Raw genomic sequence first — 20,529 nt, 5'->3', positions numbered from 1 at the left:
TGCAAACTAGTTTTATTAACAGCTTAAACAGCGTAAGTTGGCAAGTAAGTATTAATATACCTATCTACACGTACACAAGCACACACATAGACACTCACTGTGATTCCAAAGACAAACAATGCCTAAGTGATTTTTAGAGAATTTGCTGCTTTTGAGCTCACCTGAGAATGGACTCCATACAGACCTAGTTCACGTTATAAATTAATCACATTCCTCCAAGATAGTTCTATTTATAAATGCTATTCAACAGTGATAAGTAAAAAAGCCCTAGGAAATAACACAAGTAGTGTCAAAGGATCAGTCGTCGTTCCTTTCCACCATTTGCAGTCCATTTATCACTTTACCACTATTGTGTGTATTTTACACTCAGATGAGTACAGACATTCTGCTCTACTTCCTGCTAACTTGTCACAACTCTCCAATAAGTATATAGTATGTTTCTTCCGGTGCACGCTCAACTTTGTGCCAGTAAGTGGTTGAAAGGAATCTGTGAAACTGTGGGTCTTATCTTAAAGAAAACTACATAAGGATCTCTGCTAATAACATATAATGTAATTACATGTCTAAATTGTTTCCTTAGGGTATTAAACTTTCCTTGAATACTAGAACATTATTGGTCTAGGTCAAATGTTTTTCTTATACATTTCACAATGTTAAAAAAAAGAAATGCATTCAGTAATTGTAGGTTTTGATTCAGATGTTGTGTGTACTTTTTAATCAGAAATTACCAGACATGTAAGCTAAAATATTTGTCTTCCTTTAGAAAAGGAATTGTAATATAGATTGAATATAATAAAGTTATTTCTTATAAATTCCTTAGTTAATGAATGGAAACAGGAACATAGTTTACACGTTCTGTCAGAATTTGAGAGTGTAACACATGTAGTCAGCAAGAATTTCTATAGAGTTAGTGCACTTTGTCCATAGGTTAATAGGTTAACTTCTTCCTAGAAAAAATATTATCGTAGTAATAAAATTGCTTAACTAAATTAAATAGATAGGTGATCTGTCATCAAATCAGTAAATAGCTAATGACTTAAGAATTTATTTAAACTAGAAAATAATTTATGTAGGTAAAAATCATCCTATACCACTCTGTTATTAATTCCCATTGTCATTGATTATTTTATTAGAATTCTTTAAGAATGGAGTTAAATTTTATTAATTCATTCTACAACAATTTATTGTGTACCAACTATGGACAAGATACTGTGCTGAATTCAGGAATACAAATACGTGAAGGAAAGCGGGGAGTGCAGAGGGTCTACAGGAAGGCCTGAGGGGCTGGAGCACGTAGGTCCCATGACTCACAAAACCAGTAACCAGTCAAAGACCTCTGTCAGGACAAAGCCCCTCACTGAGTAAAGGGAAAGAGAAAGTCCGGTTGAAAATGGGGTATCAGAGTGGGGAGATCACAGAAATTGAGCCCTCAAATTTTTTAACACTGCCCAAAAAACCAAATAGGAAACTGTAGAGCCATTAAGAGCTATTCTGAATCCTTCTTCCTCCTAAAATTTCAGAACTAATTTCACGTAAAGGTGAGCGACAGAAAGCAACAAAGTAAAATCCCAACAGAAAAGAAACAAGGTCAAATGCCACACAAAGTTCTTAAGAGGAGATGCAGAGTGAAGAGCAGAATATTGTCCTGAGAGGCAGTGAGAGTGTGTCAGCCGGTCATGCCCACCAACTGGGTGAAAACTAAAATAACTATTCCAAAGGGAACTAAGTTATTAAGAAATTTCACAAGTACAAATAAATAACAACGGACATAGTCTTAAAAGAAATAGACAGTGAAAAGAAAGAAAATTCTAAAAAATGAAAATAAAGTAAGATAAACTAACTTTACCCAACTTCTAAATCAGTCAAGAGAAGTTGACTGATTTAGAAATTAGGTTAAAAAAATCCAATATATGTACACTAGAAAGCCCACAAGAAAAACATCAAAGCAAGAGAATGGAGTAAATACTAAAAAATTAAATTCAGTGCAACTTTCCTGACATAGCATGCATATGAATATTGATCAGAAAATGACCATCACCAAGACATATTCTAATAAAATTACTAGATTCTAAAGAAAAAGAGAAAGAAATCCTTTGGGCATCTGAGCAAAAAGATCAATTCACTTATAAAGGAAAAAAATAAAATCAGATTGTCATAAGCTTTGCCCATAACACTTTGTATCAGAACATAGAGTAAGACATTTAAGATACTTAAGGGGGAAAAAATATGAACCCAGGACTTTATATCCAGCCAAACTCATTTTCAAGAATCAAGGCCCCAAATAAACTGTCACTGAGCAAGAATTCAGTGAACATTTTTCCAATGAGATCTTCCTGAGGAATTTATACTAGAGAACAAGCTTCAAACAACCAAAATTGCTGATCAGACATTACAATAAGGACTGGTGATGAGTATTAAGTGTGTGTGTGTGTGAGAGATTACATGAGAATTAGGAGAAAGAAAGCATAGTATGAAATGGCCCTATGTCTCAACTATTTAGATACAGTGTTATTGGAAAAAATTGGCAGGAGAATGGGTAGAGCACGTGAAAATATATTTGAAGTTTTTAGTAATCACATTCATGGTGATAATATTGTCATTCTTATTCCAAAATCATGGTGTGTACAATGTGAGCTAAAGCAAGTGAGCTATTATGGAACATTATGATTCTGTTATTCTCTGCGTTCTTGAGAACCAGTGTAGAAAAAGGGCAACACAGATGTAAAACAGAAAATATTAAGTAAAACTCCGTAGTTCTGAAATACCTACCCTCTTAGCAAATTTAAGTCTACAATATAGAATTATTAGCTGTGTTCCCCAGGCTGTACCTGAGATCCCAAGAATGTATCCATCTTGCAAAACTGAAACTTTGTACCCATTTTGGATAGGACAAAACAGAAGGTTAAACAGTCCAGTGGTACAGAGCTGAGCAGAGGGGTTCAATAAATATTTATTGGAATCATTCAAAGTGATACGAGGGGATGCTATGTGCCAAAGCCACACAGGGGTGGGAATGGTGGAGGAATGGCTGGCTTCTTCATACAAGTCTGACCAAGCCCCACCTGGCTTAAAGCCAACTTCCTGGCTGCTCTGCACGAGCTGCTGAGTGTTGGTGTGAAGAGCAGGCAACTCTACTGACCAGCTTCCTCTAAATTGGCTGTTCAAATGGGCTCTTATGCTGCCCAGCAATAATCCTGACTCCAAACATTCCCTCCTCTTTATCATTCATACCTTTTCTGCTCATCTCAAATTTCCAAAACCTCCTTTGTCCGCACCTGGGCCCCAGCACTCTGCCCTCGTCCTAAGGCCTCACCCTCTACTCATGCTGTAGACCCCATTCCCTCACCTACCCACGGCGTCATCAGTTGCCGTCCTCTTCTCACTCATTCCCTTCAGCCTACTAACATCCTGTTATTTCTCCATTTTCAAAAATCCCTTTACAGTCCCACAGCCCTCCCAGCTGCTGTCCTCCTGTCTCTGCTGCCCCTTTCAGTCAAACTCCTAGAAAAAAGTGTCCACGCTCACCTCCTGGAATTTGTCTCCTCCAGTTCTCTCTTGACTCCACTCCCATAAGGCCTCTGGCTCCATGACTCCACTGAAATGGCCCCTGTTGAGATCGCAATGGTATCTCCATTTCTAACAACAGACAGTGTTCAGTAATTGTCTTATCTGCAGCCTTTGACACAATTTATCATGACACATACACCCTCCTTGAAATACTGTGTTCCCTTGCCTTCCAGGACACCTGCATTCTTCTCGTTTTCCACCTGCCTAATAGGCTGCTTCTTCTCAGTCTCCTTTGCTGGCTCCTTCTCAGCATCCCCACAAAGGTTAGGTAATCTCATCCAGTCTCATGGCTGTTGAGATAACACAGGGTCGTATTGTCAAATCAGACTTGCAAGAATCGTAGATGTGGGCTTCGCAGGTGGCGCAGTGGTTTAGAGTCCACCTGCTGATACAGGGGACGCGGGTTCGTGCCCCGGTCCGGGAAGACCCCACATGCCACAGAGCGGCTGGGCCCGTGAGCCATGGCAGCTGAGCCTGCGCGTCCTGAGCCTGTGTTCCGCAACGGGAGAGGCCACAGCAGTGAGAGGCCCGCGTACCGCAAAAAAAAAAAAAAAAAAAAAAAAGAATCGTAGATGTAACCCAGTGTCAATCTTTGCTAATAACTTCCAGGATGCTGGTAATGATGAGACACAGACAAAATACAGGGAAACCCCACCTCATTTAACACAGCTATGCATGTCCTTTCTCAGCATATTGGGATGTACTCTAGGCAAGAGTCAATACATGAGGTCTCTGGGAAGTTCATGGAATGATCACTAACATGAAATCTCTCAGTTATATAAACTGTCTCATCATTCTTCACTTGATAAAATGTCTTCATTATCCCTTAATAATTGCACAGCTTATGACATTTTCAGAGAGCCTTACCTCATAAAATCATATATTCTAGTTTACTGTAAGCAAACTTAGACCAGGTGTTTCCTGCTGAATGCATTCCATAGATAAGAACTCTTTTCTAGTACATGCCATTGTATATAAGTACCATTAGCATATTTACAAGGGGATTTGACCAACGCATCTTTCTTTTTTTGCTTGGGTCAGAAATATGAGAAAATGGAGAGTAGGCCTGATGCTAACCCTTTCCTTTCCAGCTCTACGTGCACCTGTGACTTCAAAATCGGTGTCTACAACCCGCAACTTTCTCCTAAATTCCAAAGCCATACATTCAACTAGCCACTCAACATTTTGACTTAGTTGTGTAGGAGGTTTTCAAAATGAATATGAGCACGATAGAAATAATGATTCCTTTTCTCAACTCCCTAAACACACAGACTCACACCTTTCTTCTTCCAAGTCTCCCCATCTCAGTAATAGTCTCTCCTTCCCTCTGTCTTCTCAGGGAAAAACATTACTTCCTGCTTGATTTCCTTTCCTGTCACACCATGTATCCAACCTGCCTAAAAATGTTTCCCATTTCTACCTTCAAAATATATCCAGAACTCAACCACTGCTCCATCCCTACCTCAATCACTGCTTTCCTGATTCAAGCCACCACCATCTCTCCATGGACCTTGCTGAAATAACCTCTGACCTGCCTCTCTGCTTCCTGCTTCCATCCTTGTCCCCACGAGTCTATTCTGAACGTATCAGCCAGATGGCTGTCTTTAAGAGATTAGTCATATTGTGTCGTCCACAGCTGGAAAATCCCCGGTGGTTCCCAAATCTCTCAGAATAACAGCCAGAGTTCTTACAAAGGCCTTCAGGGATCTATACATCCTGGATCCCCATTAACTCTCTGACTTCATCTACTATTCCCCACCCCCCCCCCACACACACACACACGCCCATTCACTTTACCTCAGACACACTGGCCTCTTAGCAGTACCTCAAACAAACCAAGCCCATGCAGCCTCTGGACCTTTATAATGCTCCTTATTCAGCCAGGAAAGCTCATTCCCCCAGGTGGCACATGGCTTGCTTTTCTAATCTCCTTCAGATGTTGGCTTAAATGCACCTTCTTCATAAGGCATTCCCTATTCCCTGATCACCTCTTTAAAATTGTAATTCCCATCTTCCCCAGGATCTATCTCTTCCTAGTTGTTTATTCTCCTCCCCACTCATCACCATCTGAAATACTATACAGTTTAACCTTGCAGTATTTACTGTTCTAGTCCTATGGATGAGAGCAGAGATGTCTGTTTTGTTTAGGGCTGTATTCCCAACACCCACAGTAGTGTCTGGCACATAGTAGGCGCTCAGTAAATGTTGCTTGAATTAATTGTCAGATCCATTTGAGTTGATCTGAGTTTAGAAGAGAATATGATCAAATAATGCAAGGAGAACAGTAACGTAGGGCTGCGACAAGGAAGACTTTGGAAAGTGTGCTGTGCAATTTGAGGTTTATTCTGCCAGCTGGGGAAACAGTTAAAGGGAATTGAGCCAAGCAACAGCACAGAGAAATGAAGTCAGGGATAAAAGAAATCATGCTTTAGGAATAAGAATAGTGATGAAAGGAAAATTTTATTCTTTAACAGAAAAACAGTAGTCTTTCTTCGTCAAGCTGAGTATGCTTATTGATGCCGTGTGGGCTGCTAACAACTACCAGGGGTGGAACGTTGGGACCTATTTTCAAAACAGTTTTAAAAATTCGATAGACTCCTGAATAGAGGCATGAAAATATACTCTTTGATGAGATTGATAGTGATGCGTTTTGAATGTCCATAACTTAAAGTATAGATATGTTCCCTAAAATCTGTATGAAAAAGTCTACTAAAAGCAATTGGTAGTAGTATTTTAAAAGATCAAACTTGGAAAAATCTATTTTTTGAGGGTAAATTTCTAGAAATTCGAAGAACACAGGCCTCACTTCTCTGTTTTGTCAGCTGGAACTGGGAGACTTTCTCTAGGTTGTACCACACCTTACCCCCCACCCCTGTTTTTACAGAAACAGACTAACAAGAAAACCCCCGAACCACCAACTATTAGCATTTCGGTAAAACAGCACATCTTGGTGTCTGTATTATCACTTTGAAAAACTCATTTTCTCTTTGCAGTACAACCGGTACCAGCAATATGGCGCCGAAGAGTGCGTGCTGCAGATGGGGGGCATGCTGTGCCCCAGCCCGGGCTGCGGAGCAGGGCTGCTTCCTGAGCCCAGCCAGAGGAAGGTCACCTGCGAAGCGGGCAGCGGCCTGGGCTGCGGGGTGAGTACCAGCCACACTCCTGGCTCTTGACCGTGTATTTGTTTGCTTTGACAAATTGGCTAGGATTGCTTTATTTTCATTTAGACTCAGACATCTTTGATATATAAAATAGATTTCTAAATTCTTAACAGGATACCATATATATATATAGAGAGAGAGAGAGAGAGAGAGAAGGGGAGGAAAGACTTTCTGCTTTAATTGCTATCCAAGTGTTTAAGACGTGAATTACTTGGTCAGCCTTTTAAACTTTTCTTCCAGTGCTCAGCTAATTCAGAGCAAAAATGTGTGATTTCTTAATTCAGGCATTAAGTAGACAGGAGTGGAGGAGAAAGAGAATTCCTCATCTTAGCGTGATGTCTTAGTAACATTGTTTGCCTAAGTATTTCAAGAAATAAAATGAAGATTAATACAGAAAACTTGAAATGTTATTGTGTAGTAAAAATCATTTTAAATCGAGATGAGCAAAACTTCATGGTGCCTCTTAGGGAAGCAGAATAAGAAACATGGAAAGTGTTTGTTCTAAGAGGTCAAACCAATATGACCTAGACAGCTTCTTGAATGGATCTGTGGCTGCGAGCTGACGGCGAAGGGGCGAGGGAAGCATAAATCAAACGCAAGGAGGCTGACTAAATTATAGGTTGAAATGACAAATGGATAATAATCCTGATATTAAATTTCATGCAGGCCAGAAAAAGAAGTGTATGTGCTTATAAAAAGGTTATTGAATTGTGATGGGAAGGCATTTCTTTTAAAATTGCAACTTCGTGACGAGTTTTGCGGACGAGGGGTATGGACGGCCGAGGGGTATCGCCCAAGCCTGATTTGGGGCTGAGCACTGTGATTTACCTGTGCGTAAACTGGCATCTGTCGCCCTTCGTAAAGCGCCGTATCGGTCATGGAGTGCAGCTTAGCGAGCCCTGGGCTGAGTGATAAAGCAGAGTACGTGGAAGGTGAGAAATAAAGAGACACCGTGATGCCTAAGCAGAAGGAAATCTCTGGATTAATAATGGTGATTGCGTTAGGATGAAAACTCAAGTCATGTCTGCTAGCCTTAGAAATTATGGAAATCAGACTCCACTTCCCAGCTTTAGTCCTCGTCATTTACTGTATAATCTGCACCGATTGCACGTGGCGTCAGCAAGCTGCCAAGTTCTGGGATCAGAATTTCTAGCAAATGTTTTCTTTTAAAATGAGTTACAGTAGCTTTTAACTAACGGCTCAATTATATGCTTCAACCTGCTAACGGCTCCTGTTCTTCCATTCTCTAGAGCTGGGGGTTCCTTTGGCCCATCTTCTGCATTCAGTTCTTCATTTTGCTCTAAGAATTTTGACGGTTTATGTAATTTAAGATTTGAACATCTTTTGCTTCCCTTTTTTACACAGTGTGACATTATAAGTAACACACATATTTGAACTCCAAATCATGGAAAATTACCTTGGAAGTAAATTGAATTGCTTTAAGATCTTTGGGTTAAGAGAGTTTGGGGGCAAATCCTTACCTAAAGGAGAATGGTTATCTTCAGGATGCTTCTTTGGAAGTTCTAGGCAATGTGTTTTATTTTTATTTATTCTGTTTTGTTACTGCGAGGGTGGTAGGGGATGCTTGTTGTTTCATATATGACTTATCTATTGCTGCATAACAAATAAGCCCAAATTTGAACCTTTTAATTAATAAACATTTTTATCTCACAGATTCTGAGGGTCAGGAATCCCTGAGTAGCTTAGCTGGGTGGTTCTGGCTGAGAGTCCCATGAGGTAGGAGTCAAGCTCGGCTGTAGTTAACCCAAGGCTTGACTGGGGCTGGAAGATCCACTTCCAAGATGGCTCGACCACATGACTCTTGGCCAGAAATACCTCAGTTCCTCACTGGCTAGTGGCCCTCACCACATGGCTCTCTTCTTAGGCTACTTGTACTCAGAATGGTAGTTAACTTACCTGGAGCAACTGATCCAACAGACAGAGCAAAGATAAAGCCACAGTGACCTGCTCTCCAAGTCTGTACACCATCACTTCTGATTTATTCCATTGGTCAGCACTGAGTACTAGATCCAGCACGCCCCTCAAAGGGAAGGAAATGAGGCTCCATCTTAAAGGAAAGGGTGTCAAGGAATACACGGACATATTTTGATCCACCACTGTTTGTAATTTGAAGAAGTTGAAAAAAGAACAAAGAGAAATGATTTTCTAAACTATGCACTGACTTGATGCTTTCTTTTCCCTCCCTGCCTTTTATGCCCCAATCCCCGTAAGCTTTTTCAGACTGATACAAATTCCCACTGCTTTGCCTTCTCAAAAGACATAAGTTGACCTCACATTGCTCTTTTTCTTCAAATCCTCAACTTTCACAAAAGGGTGTTAACCCAACTTACATGCCTTTGGGATTCTTGTAGTGGTGAAAAAGGAGATTGGGGGCTTCCCTGGTGGTGCAGTGGTTGAGAGTCCGCCTGCCGATGCAGGGGACGCGGGTTCATGCCCCGGTCCGGGAAGATCCCACGTGCCGCGGAGCGGCTGAGCCCATGAGCCATGGCCACTGAGCCTGCGCGTCCGGAGCCTGTGCTCCGCAATGGGAGAGGCCACGGCAGTGAGAGGCCCGCGTACCGCAAAAAAAAAAAAAAAACGGATATTGGGTTGTATGACTTAGATCCAAATGCTGGCTGTATCTGCTACCAGGGGTCTTAATCTTTCTGTGCCTCAGTCTCCTCACCTCCAACATACGATGTCTTATAATGACCCTGTATGAGACCATTATGAATATTAAATGAGCTAATGGATGTAAAATGCTTAGAACAGTGCCTGGCATTATGTATATATTTATTTAATATTTAATCAAAAGCTTAATCAGTATTTATCAAAAGTTCACCCGAAAGACCTAATATTCATGGAAAATTAACTACAGGACACTTGTTTGATCCTCCCTTCCAAATATTCTAAAATATACCCCTGAATCAAGCCAGATCTACAGCAGGGAATTAGGTACCTGGGCCTCACTATTTTAGCCCTTCAAAGAATTGCTTTCCCTACATGGTAATTTGGTGCCATTTGTTTATATTGTGGTCACTGTACAGGGAACTTGATGTGTGTGGTTCAGGACATCCCAGTGGGCTTTTCTGTGAGGAACCATGGTGCCTATTCCAAGTTCATTATGCTTGTCCTGAGGAAGGTTGTCCTGGAGGACATTGCGAATTATGCAACTACTAAGGGTTCCCCCTGAAAGCTGACTGCTGGAAAACCTAGAGCCGCAGTTGTGGGCCAGCTACAGCGTAGAAATGGGCCACTAATAGAATGGATTTGGAAGCTTATTTCCTGGCTTCACTTTTTTACTTCTTTCTCTTCCCTTTTCCTGGTACATGCTGTTTTGCTGTGATTTGTACACCCTTGTAAGCTGATGGTTTTTTTCTGGATTTACGGGTGGTAATGGAAAGCTGTTGTGTGGAAGAAATCGTGGTTAGTTTATGTCGTTTCAGAGGCAGAACAGGGCCCAATAAGTAGAAGTTAGAGGAAGATGAATCTCTGCTCAGGGTTTGCTCTAGCACCATGGACAGCAGCCACAAAACAGGCTGTCATGGGAGCAGTGAACCCCTCACCCTAGACAGTACTCAAGGAAAGTAACTGACAGCAAAGCTGTGGAAGAATCAGAGTCTTGGACGTGCTTCTCAGGCTGTAATTCACAGGTTTATTGTAAGATATCTGCGAATCCACCTGTGCTTAATTTGTCCTCAACTGGTAACTCTTATTATGTGGGTATCCAAGAAATGCTTGATGTTACAAAAAGGATCTCATGCATAAAAATGGTTGAGAACCAAATTCCCTGTCATTCACAGAATTTAAAAATTCAGCTTTCCAGGTACATTGTGAGGTGCCCATGGACACACAGTTTTAGAGCTGAGAAACAGCTGTGTACTGAGCTCCAAACTGTAGAGTTCTAATCTCATCAGTCAGCCCACCGCTACATGCCTGGATGGTCCCCCATACATCCATGATTGCTGTTGTGTATAGTTTCCATCTGAAGACACAAGCTTCAGCATTTTCATTGTCTTTGGCTCCTTTAAAATAGGTGCTAAGGTTAGTATTTATGACTCTCTTATTCAAACATATAGTGTTATTCCCTGGAAAATCAGATTAGCTGATCCTTTGCTCCCCTATATATCTAGGCTTAACTGTTACCCAGAGAGCAGTGTACATTAGCTAATAAAGGAAGGTTAGGATTTCCATTTAAATGATAATATCAGTCCAGCTAGGAAAGACCTGTTAGATGTGTGATGGTTGCAGCAAAATTTTTACCATTTTAAAGAATTATCCGAGCTTAAGTGCCACCTCCGAGGGTTCAAGTTGAAGTGTGACACTTGTCTCATGCCTCCATAGTCTTGTCCTCAGTAAATTCATGTATATGGAGTTCAGCATTCATTGAATGACTGAGTGAATGAATGAATGAATCTTAACAATGTAGAAGTAATATGAATACACTGTCACTTTTATTTTCAAATACTAATCATCATTTACCCCAATATTAGAATAACTTATGTTGCCTCAACAAGAACCTCTTCAAAAAATATAAAATATGCAGTGTTTTACTTGTACACATAGTACATAATTCAGAACACCAAAATATACTAAGTTCAGAGATCCACGAAAAGTCAGTTAGGAACCTGAAAATCCTGCAAAAATTACAGAGTTTATATGCCCTATCGAAGTCCACACAGCCAAATGAAGAATTCAGTACATCTGATATATAAAATATCTTAGTCTTGGGAGCACTGAGATTTTCATTTTGATGCAGCACAGAATATTTTTACATGGGTAAACAGAACTCAGCAAAGAATATGTTTTGGGATCAAATAGCCTGACCTTACTGTCTGCTAACCCTTGGTCATATTTTTACTACTGCTCATAAAAATACTAATTGATTTCCTGAGGAATTCGTGTGATGCATTATTCTTTCTCTGGCCTTATTGCTATTCATCAGAACTATCTCACTGAGTTTTATGGTACCGATGTGAAATGTTGACATGTTTAATACTGGAAAACAGCAACAAAATATGGAATGCATTATGCTCACTGACCTGGGAGTACAAAAAGCTATAGCAATCAAACCTTGTGAGTTTTCTGTAAATAAAACATCTTTATCTTATTTGCTGTTGTTTTGGGATGTTATATGTCTGAGAGATAATTTCTTAAAATAATACTAGGAATTGAATAAAGAGTTTTCTGTTTTAAATTAGAAATTCAGGGACAAGATTTAACAACTGAAAAAAATTTGTACTCATTTAAACGAAAACGGGAGATCTTTAAAAAAAAAAATCGTTAAACTGACCATTAGTTAAGGAAATTAAATAGAATTTCTTAAGGCGTCTGGTAGTCACTCCCTCCTTTAGTGAGTAGCGTGCGTTGCTCCGAGGCAGATGCATCGAGGAGCTAATGCAGCGTTTGCCTTGGCCTCCTCACTTCCACAGACCCCGTCCAAGCCCTCTTAACAAATGGTATTCTTGCATTGTTTTCCTTGAAGAGCGTCTCAAAAATTGTAGAACCTAAAGTTACAAAGGCTCCATCCAACCTGGATCTAGACCTGTGCAAGGACGGGGTACGACCTGCTACATGCAAAGAAATTTTTGTTAAAAGTACTTATAACGATATCATTAATATATTGTTGAAGATTTTAGTTAAATGAGAGTTTGAGCCTCATTTTTAGCCCCTATATAGGAAAGGAGTCGATGTAGACAAATGGAGATACCTATTCCTCCCCTCAAAGATCTAATTATTGGGTTAAAAGCTTAATAAATAGGTGGGAAGCCCCTTCTTTTCAATATGTGGGGCTCAGAAAGTCAGCAGATGGTCAATATTTAATAAGAAAAAGAAAAAGAAAGTGGTTACTTTTCCAGTTCTTTAAAGGTATTTTAATTTTATAAAAATACATAATTTAACTAAATTATGTGAAGTATTTTGAAAACTATATAGAGTTCTCCCTTTTCTCCAAAGAAGAATAGAGATTAAATTCTAGACTCCAGGTATGTGTGGCTTATATTGTAATGCTTTCAAGGACGCACCAAAAAGGACAGGTATTTTCCATTATGTCTAAACGTGGCTTTGTCAGCGTTAAACTCCAGGTTGTAACCCTTCCTTGCTTTTACCTCAACCCCCGGCCTCTGTAGCATGTAGAGCATGGAATCAAATCTTGTTGACACGTTATTTTTTGATATACAAGATGTTCTTTATCAGAAAGTATTTTTCAAAGAAAGTGAATGTTACAAAATGTCAGAAATATGCATTCCGTGTTTATTTGACAAGTGTCCAAAAATCTAATTTAAACACTAAGACTGGCTCATTTACAGAGTGGAAATAAGTCTTGCTAGACTTTCTGCTTGTGAGCCAGCTTGAAGTGCAAAGATAGAAAGCTCTGGAAAGTATTTATTTTAATTAAAGAAACTGTTCATAAATGTACAAACAAGTTCTGCATAACATTCCTCTGGAAAACACTTAGCAATTGGCAAATGTTCCTAGAAAGTATTCTGCAATCTGAAATAGAAATATATATTTTCTAACCCAACACAGAACCAGTGACCTTTCCATGTGTCTTTAGCTATTTTTTGTTAAAATAAGGGAAGTATGAAATAATTATACTCTTTCAAAATGATAAGCTCCATCGCTTTGAATAATGTGTTAGGAAATCAATTTTGTGGCAAATTGAATAGAGAAGACTTCTTCAGCTCTACCAGCTACAAGAGAGCTCAGAACATTTTGGAGAACAGGTTTCTACTGAAGATAACATAGCTCCTGTGCATTCATTTTGATTCTGCCCTCACCTCAGTCTAGGGCTGTGCTGTTCAATATGGCAGCCACTGGCCACAAGTGGCTATTTAAATTAAAATTAAATAAAATTTAAAATTAGGTTTCTCTGTCACAGGAGCTACATTTGAGGTATTCAGTGGCCATATGTGGCCTCCAGCTACTGGACTAAACCATGAAGAGAGAGCATATTTTCATCAATATCACAGAAAGTTCCATGGGGCAGAGAGAATAGCTATAAGACATCACCCAAGGAGAAGCATTCACAAACTCAGACATTCCTGTGTCTCACACATAAGCGCTTTGACCTCTTCAATTCTAGTTAAGAAGAAAAATCTTTGCAGCAATTAAAGCAATTTCCTACGTTAAAAAAAAAAAAAAGAAGTACGGTTTCCCTGGTGGCACAGTGGTTGAGAGTCCGCCTGCTGAGGCAGGGGACACGGGTTCGTGCCCCGGTCCGGGAAGATCCCACATGCCGCAGAGCGGCTGGGCCCGTGAGCCATGGCCGCTGAGCCTGCGCGTCCGGAGCCTGTGCTCCGCAACGGGAGAGGCCACAACATTGAGAGGCCCGTGTACCACAAAAAAAAAAAAAAAAAAAATGTAGAGCAGCGTCCTCCAAAGTGATGCTTGTATAGTACAGGCTCGAGGAATGTTATGTGCTAGGAGGAGGGTTGGAATCCGGGACAGAGAGCCTGGGCCAAGATCCGTGACCACGTAGCTTGGAAGCACACAGTAAGCTCGGTTAAACAGGGCTTTTTTTCTGTCGGACTTAAAGTTTTCCATATGCTAACATGTATTTGCCTGAACAAGTAGAATAGCACAAGCAGCCTTCTAGAGCAAGAGCTGCCTTTTGTGTGGTGCCTCTTATAAGACAGGTGTTTCATGGGACAGCTTGACTCAGGGACTCAAATCATTTGCTTTATCTGAGTAGCAAGCTTACCACAGTACACTTGGGAAGGAGCTAGTGAAACCCAAGGATCAGAACATTAGACCTACAACATTTTCCTCTTTGTAGAGGACTAATAAAACATGATTTTTTAAAAGGTATGCCATATTTGTCCTAGAGGTATTTTTAAGACCACATGTTTTTATAGTGAAATCTTTTTTATTCTTAAACTGCTATTGGTGTATAATTTTATGGATTTAAGATCCACAGAGAAGGGGCTTCCCTGGTGATGCAGTGGTTGGGAATCCACCTGCCAATGTAGGAGACACGGGTTCAGGCCCTGGTCCGGGAAGATCCCACATGCCGCGGAGCAACTAAGCCCGTGAGCCACGACTACTGAGCCTGCTCCCTAGAGCTTGCGTGAGCCAACTACTCCAGAGCCAACTCTAGAGTTGGCTGTGTGAGCCAACTCTCTAGAGCCAACTACTGAAGCCCGTGTGCCTAGAGCCCGTGCTCCGCAACAAGAGAAGCCACCGCAATGAGAAGCCCACGCACCACAACGAAGAGTAGCCCCTGCTCGCCACAATCAGAGAAAAGCCTGTGCACAGCAAAGAAGACCCCAACGCAGCCAAAAACAATAAATTAAATTAAATAAATAAATTTTAAAAAATACCAGATCACATTTAAAGAAAAAAAAAGATCCACAGAGAAGATAGGGTGAAATTTTATTACTGTGTGTGGTTAGTTATGTATTTTCAAGTGGTTCCTATTAAATGAACAAGAGAGCTTTTTAAACTTCATAGAATAAAGTATATTATGGTAAATAAAATATTTTCAGATATTATGGTAAATAAAATATGTTCACATAGTGGGTATCAATGTATGTCAATCTCATAAAACGTTAACTGCATAGGACAATGTGATCCTGACAAAGGGATCATGGGGTTTTTTTTTAATTTTTATTTTTATTGAAGTATAGTTGATTTACAATGTCATGTTCCTGGTATACAGCAAAGTGACTCGGTTATATATATATATATATATATATATATATATATATATATATAGTTTTTCATATTCTTTCGCATAATGGTTTGTTGCTGCTGTCCTGGTTTTCCACACGGTCAGGAATTGCTGCAGCACATTGACAAGAGCGGTCACACTGATGTGAGCCTGGGCCACACCCAGCTGGAACTGCCCTGGGGGGGCCACCCTCACAAAAGGGTGCCGGTTGGAGCCCCCTGCCCGACGTCCTGAATGGCGGCCCTGTCTTCACTGTCCTTCCCAGAGGGCACTGGGTGTTCTAGAGGATGGGGAGTTCTGTTCTATCTCGTTACACTAATTAGTTTTTACCGCCCCACGATTTCTCAGGCCTGTTGTCATCGGGTGGTAGGAGCCTCACCGAGATACAGTGCGTTGTGCTCTTTCGGGCTTGCCTCCGGCTCTCCTTTCTCGTTAGGGTCTCTCCTGAACGCTAGCCCCCTGAAACAGCTGGCTCCTCCTGTATGTTTATCCGGGTCATGACCCCATCATTCCTCCCTGTGCCCTGGTTTTTCTTGATTTCCCTTCACGCTACCTTTAGAAAATGGCCTCACGGATCTGATATTGTTCATCTAGCCTACTGTTAGCTTCTCTGGTTCTCATCTCGCCTTTCATGGTGTTATATACACTCCGAATTATGAAGTATGATTATCAAAGTAGTTTTCTTTGTTCTCTCACACTCCCTTTTTAACATTTTTTGAAAACTTATTTTATTGAGGTTGAGTTGATATACAATGTTGTGTTAATTTCTACCGCACAGCAAAGTGATTCAGTTATACATACATGTACATTCTTCTTCATATTCTTTTCCATTATGGTTTATCGCAGGATATTGAATATAGTTCCCTTTGCTATACAGTAGGACCTTGTTATTTATCCATTCTCTATATACTAGTTTGCACCTGCTAACCCCAAAATCCCAATCCATCCCTCCCCCATCGCCCCTTCTTGACAACCACAAGTCTGTTCTCTATGCCTGTGAGTCTGTTTCTGTTCCGTAGATAAGTTCATTTGTGTCATACTTTTTTAAATTAATTAATTTATTTATTTAATTTTATTTTTGGCTGTGTTGGGTCTTCGTTGCTGCACGTGGGCTTTATCTACTTGCGGCGAGCAGGGGCTACTCTTCCTTGTGGTGCGCGGCCTTCTCATTGCCATGGCTTCTCTTGTTGCGGAGCACAAGCTCTAGGTGCCCGGGCTTCAGTAGTTTTGGCTCGCAGGCTCTAGGGTGCAGGCTCAGTAGTTGTGGCACGTGAGCTCAGTAGTTGTGGCACATGGGCTCAGTAGTTGTGGTTCACGGGCTCTAGAGCACAGGCTCGGTAGTTGTGGCGCATGGGCTTAGTTGCTCCGCGGCATGTGGGATCTTCCCAGACCAGGACTTGAACCCATGTCCCCTTAATTGGAAGACAGATTCTTAACCACTGCGCCACCAGGGAGGTCCTGTGTCATATTCTAGATTCCACATATAAGTGATATATGGTATTTGTCTTTCTCTTTCTGACTTACATCACTTATCATACTCCCCTTTTTAATACTATTTTTATTGTGGTAAAATATATACAATATAAAATTTGCCATTTATAACTATTTTAAAATGTACAATTCAGCAGCATCAAGTGTATTCATCATGTTGAATAACCATCACCACTATCAATTTCCAAAGTTTTTTATCACCCCAAACAGAAACTCTCTTCCTATTAGGCAATAATTAACTCCCCATTTCTTCCAGCCCCTGCTCGCCTCTAATCTACTTCCTGTCTCTGTGAACTTGACTATTCTAGATAGACAAGTGGAATCATAGAATATTTGTCCTTTGGTATCTGGCTTAGCATAATGTTTGTCACTTAGCACAGTGTTTTCAAGTCTCATCCGTCGTGTGTCAGAATTGCATTCCTTTGCATAGCTGAATAATGTTGAATTGTACACATACACCACATTTTGTTTCTCCCATTCTCTTTTAAAGTTTGTTCAGCTGGAGTAGTCCCTCCTCTCCCTGGATCAAAAGTCAGGCAGGGGGCTTCCCTGGTGGCACAGTGGTTGAGAGTCCGCCTGCCGATGCAGGGGACACGGGTTTGTGCCCCAGTCCGGGAAGATCCCACATGCCGCGGAGCGGCTGGGCCCGTGAGCCATGGCCGCTGAGCCTGCGCGTCCGGAGCCTGTACTCCGCAGTGGGACAGGCCACAACAGTGAGAGGCCCTCGTACTGCAAAAAAAAAAAAAAAAAACACCACAAAAACAAACAAAAAAACTGACAGGTCCATAATTCAAAGGGAGTCTGAATTAGCTATTCCTGGGGCTACCTACCCAGACAGAACCCACTCCACTTCCAGAATGTCACCTATCCCTAAGGAATTCTTAAGCGAATTACTGGGTACAGGTGTTTGCACTACCTCTTCCTCTCCATGAACTCGAAGCATTGCTATGTATGCAAGCCTGCATATTGGCACTGCCTGATTATTTGGAGGAAATAATAAAAGAAGAGATACTGAGTGCCATCAACTTCTGAGTTAGTCTGTTGCAGAAATAAGATGGAATTTTACTTGTTGGATTTTTAAAGAATGTGAAGTGCTTGGAATGGATGCCTTCTAGAAAAGAAATCACAAGAAAATAGTTATTTATCAACCTTCTTTAGACCATTGATGTAAATGGTTTACATGTAAACAGGGCATAGAAAGCAAAACTGTATTCAGAAGACAGCTGCTATTTGGAAACAAAGAAATCCAATCAAAGCCAGCTTCTGAAAAACTCCTTTATGTGAGAACATGACTAGGCTTTTGTATAAGCTGTATTGTGTTATTGTAAAGTGTGGGAGCCTCTTAATCAATAAGAAAAGTTGGAGTAGAAAGATACGTAGAGAGACAAGATCTTCCTCAGACTAAATCAGTTGAGCCAGAACCTCCCCTAGTGAGCTGGGTGGAAATGGCTTCAGGTTATGGACGTTGGGAAGATTTTTAAAAGGTCTCCAAATTGGTGTTTGGAGACTACCTTTCTGTGTGTATTTGTAGTTTGCTGTTCTGGGGAAACCAAAGATTGTTTCTGTAAGAGCTCAGAAAAGCACTAAACTTCAGTAACATACATGGTTTCAGTAAGCTGGGTAAGCTTCTGATATTCTGAGCTCCATTTTAGAAGTCATTGATGTAGAATCAGAAATTGACAGGGGCACAAATTACCCCAGAAAGTTAAGAAAACAACCAGCCTGAAACCTACTCTAAAGGCTGTTTACCTGCCCTCTGTGAACAGGACTGCTTGCTGCTAGAGCCCGACCCCTGAGCACCCAGCTCCCCAGCTACCCGCCCAGCTGTGCGAGTTTCTGTCAGGTGACTCTTAGAATCCGTGTGGGCATCCACAGGTTGTAGGACAGCCTTGGCTTCCTTCCTGATTTCCATCGTCCCTTTTTCCTGCTAAACACTGAGGTTTTTTTTTTTTTCAAGTATTCTCCTTTTTGGGAGGTGACCGCATTCCCAGGTCAGGAGGGAATCCTGAGTCGTCCAAACCCATCCTGCTACTGCCGTGACCCTTACTAGGCGTGGTTTGGGAAGAACCCGGTCCTTCCTGTGGACTTGACTGCACGACTCAGTCATTCATCTCGAAAGCCCCTCTGTTGTTGGACTGAGCGTTATGTGAAAGAATAAATTTCCTTTTTGTTTAAGCCAATTGAATTGGACTTTCTGATTCTCCAGCCAAAATCTCTTTAACTGGTACATTTCTTAAAAATGACCAAAGGAATTCATCCACTAAAGGACTTCGGGCAGATAACCAAAAAAGAGGCACTAGATAAGGACTTTCTAATAGACAAAATCGCCTTCAGATTATATCCTGTAATATTTTGTGTGGTCACTGTAGCTAGAAGCAGCAGTAAAAAAAAAAGTGTGCCCGCATTCCTCTCTGGCTAAATGGATGGTAATGTGCTCCGTTACTTTATTCAGACATGCGTGCCATGATGTGCGACCGAGAACCCAAACAGCGGTGGCTTAACTCGATGCATGTTTATTTCTCTCTCTCATAAAGACCTTGAGCTGGGAGGATGGCTCTGCCCCGCAAAGTCTTTAGTTGGTCTCACCTGTGTGGTACAGGAGGCCCAGCAGCATGTCCGCATTTCAACCAGGGCTAAAGGGGATGGGGAAGAGGGGGGCATCTCACTCCTAAGGCCAGATCTCGAAGAGGCACGCAGCACCGCACCCCATGGAGAGGAGTTAGCTGCGTGGCCACGTGGCTGGTCCCAAAGGCATGGGTGTCATGCATCCAGCTGAACTAAGAAGGAAAGGGCAAACAGGTGGTGGAGGATGGAGGTCAGTCTCTGCCACATCTGCTATACGTCCTCTCTCCCCTGTAATCCTCACCCAAATACCATCCACTTCTTTCCATTCACAGATTTTTGCATTTTCATTCAGTAAAAACAAAACAAAACAAGAAAACAGTCTTCTGAGCAGAATGCTACATCCTCTTTATTTCTAACAGAACCGAGTGCTTGCTTTGTGATCTTTTCTTTCAACAATGTATGTCTTTCACTTTCTGTATTCAAAGGCATGAAAATTAGACCTCCAACTCTCACTAACACCCATAAAATTGTGTTCACCCCTAACATCAAAAGCTGCTGCCACAATACCCTCCTGGATTTGTGCAGATGAATGGAGTTAGCATTCAGTATTGCTACAAACTGAGAGTAGAGGTACCATTCTAGAAAATTCCCCAGTTGGACTGAAGCTTTCACCTGATGATCTTTTTGTTCTAATTTTACATACAAATGCTCTGCTTAACTGTGTAGAACCAAACATATCACAGATTAAAGCTTTTGGAGTTACAAATTGAATATGAGATTTCACGTAGCACTTGGAGTAATAGCAGCTTCTGATTTACATTTCTAACGGCCATCCTAGGAGTTTTAGCTTTTGTTCTTCTCCTGCAATCACTAGAAATCATGCTGTTTTCAGCAACTAAGCTATTCTAATGAGAAACATTCACCGAGGGAAAAATTCAATATATCCTTCCTTATATTTAAAATAAATCAGCAGTACTTGTATGGGCAAGTTATTTATTTATTGTAAATGAGTTAATTGATTACTGTGTCTGTGGCACTGCACTGGGCACTCAGCACAGGGAGGCAAGGACATAG

General features: G+C 41.1%; 1 protein-coding gene across 19 annotated transcripts in view; it reads left to right on the top strand.

Moving 5' to 3' along the window:
• AGPAT4 (1-acylglycerol-3-phosphate O-acyltransferase 4) overlaps positions 1–20,529 on the top strand; it is a 1,412,586-nt gene that overhangs the window by 1,084,958 nt on the left and 307,099 nt on the right. For all 19 annotated transcript variants that reach the window (XR_013830736.1, XR_013830737.1, XM_079939090.1 and 16 more), the window contains one exon: positions 6,561–6,710. Coding sequence is in view for 17 of the 19 variants with exons in the window: in XM_079939090.1 (XP_079795216.1) it covers positions 6,561–6,710 (150 nt within the window). In the remaining 2 variants the exon portion in view is untranslated. The remainder of the gene's footprint in view (positions 1–6,560; positions 6,711–20,529) is intronic.

The sequence above is a fragment of the Stenella coeruleoalba genome, assembly GCF_951394435.1.
Source record: "Stenella coeruleoalba genome assembly, chromosome: 12".
Taxonomy (NCBI): Eukaryota; Metazoa; Chordata; class Mammalia; order Artiodactyla; family Delphinidae; genus Stenella; species Stenella coeruleoalba.
Note: the sequence above shows the minus strand (reverse complement) of the source record. Positions and strands in the feature narration are given on the sequence as shown.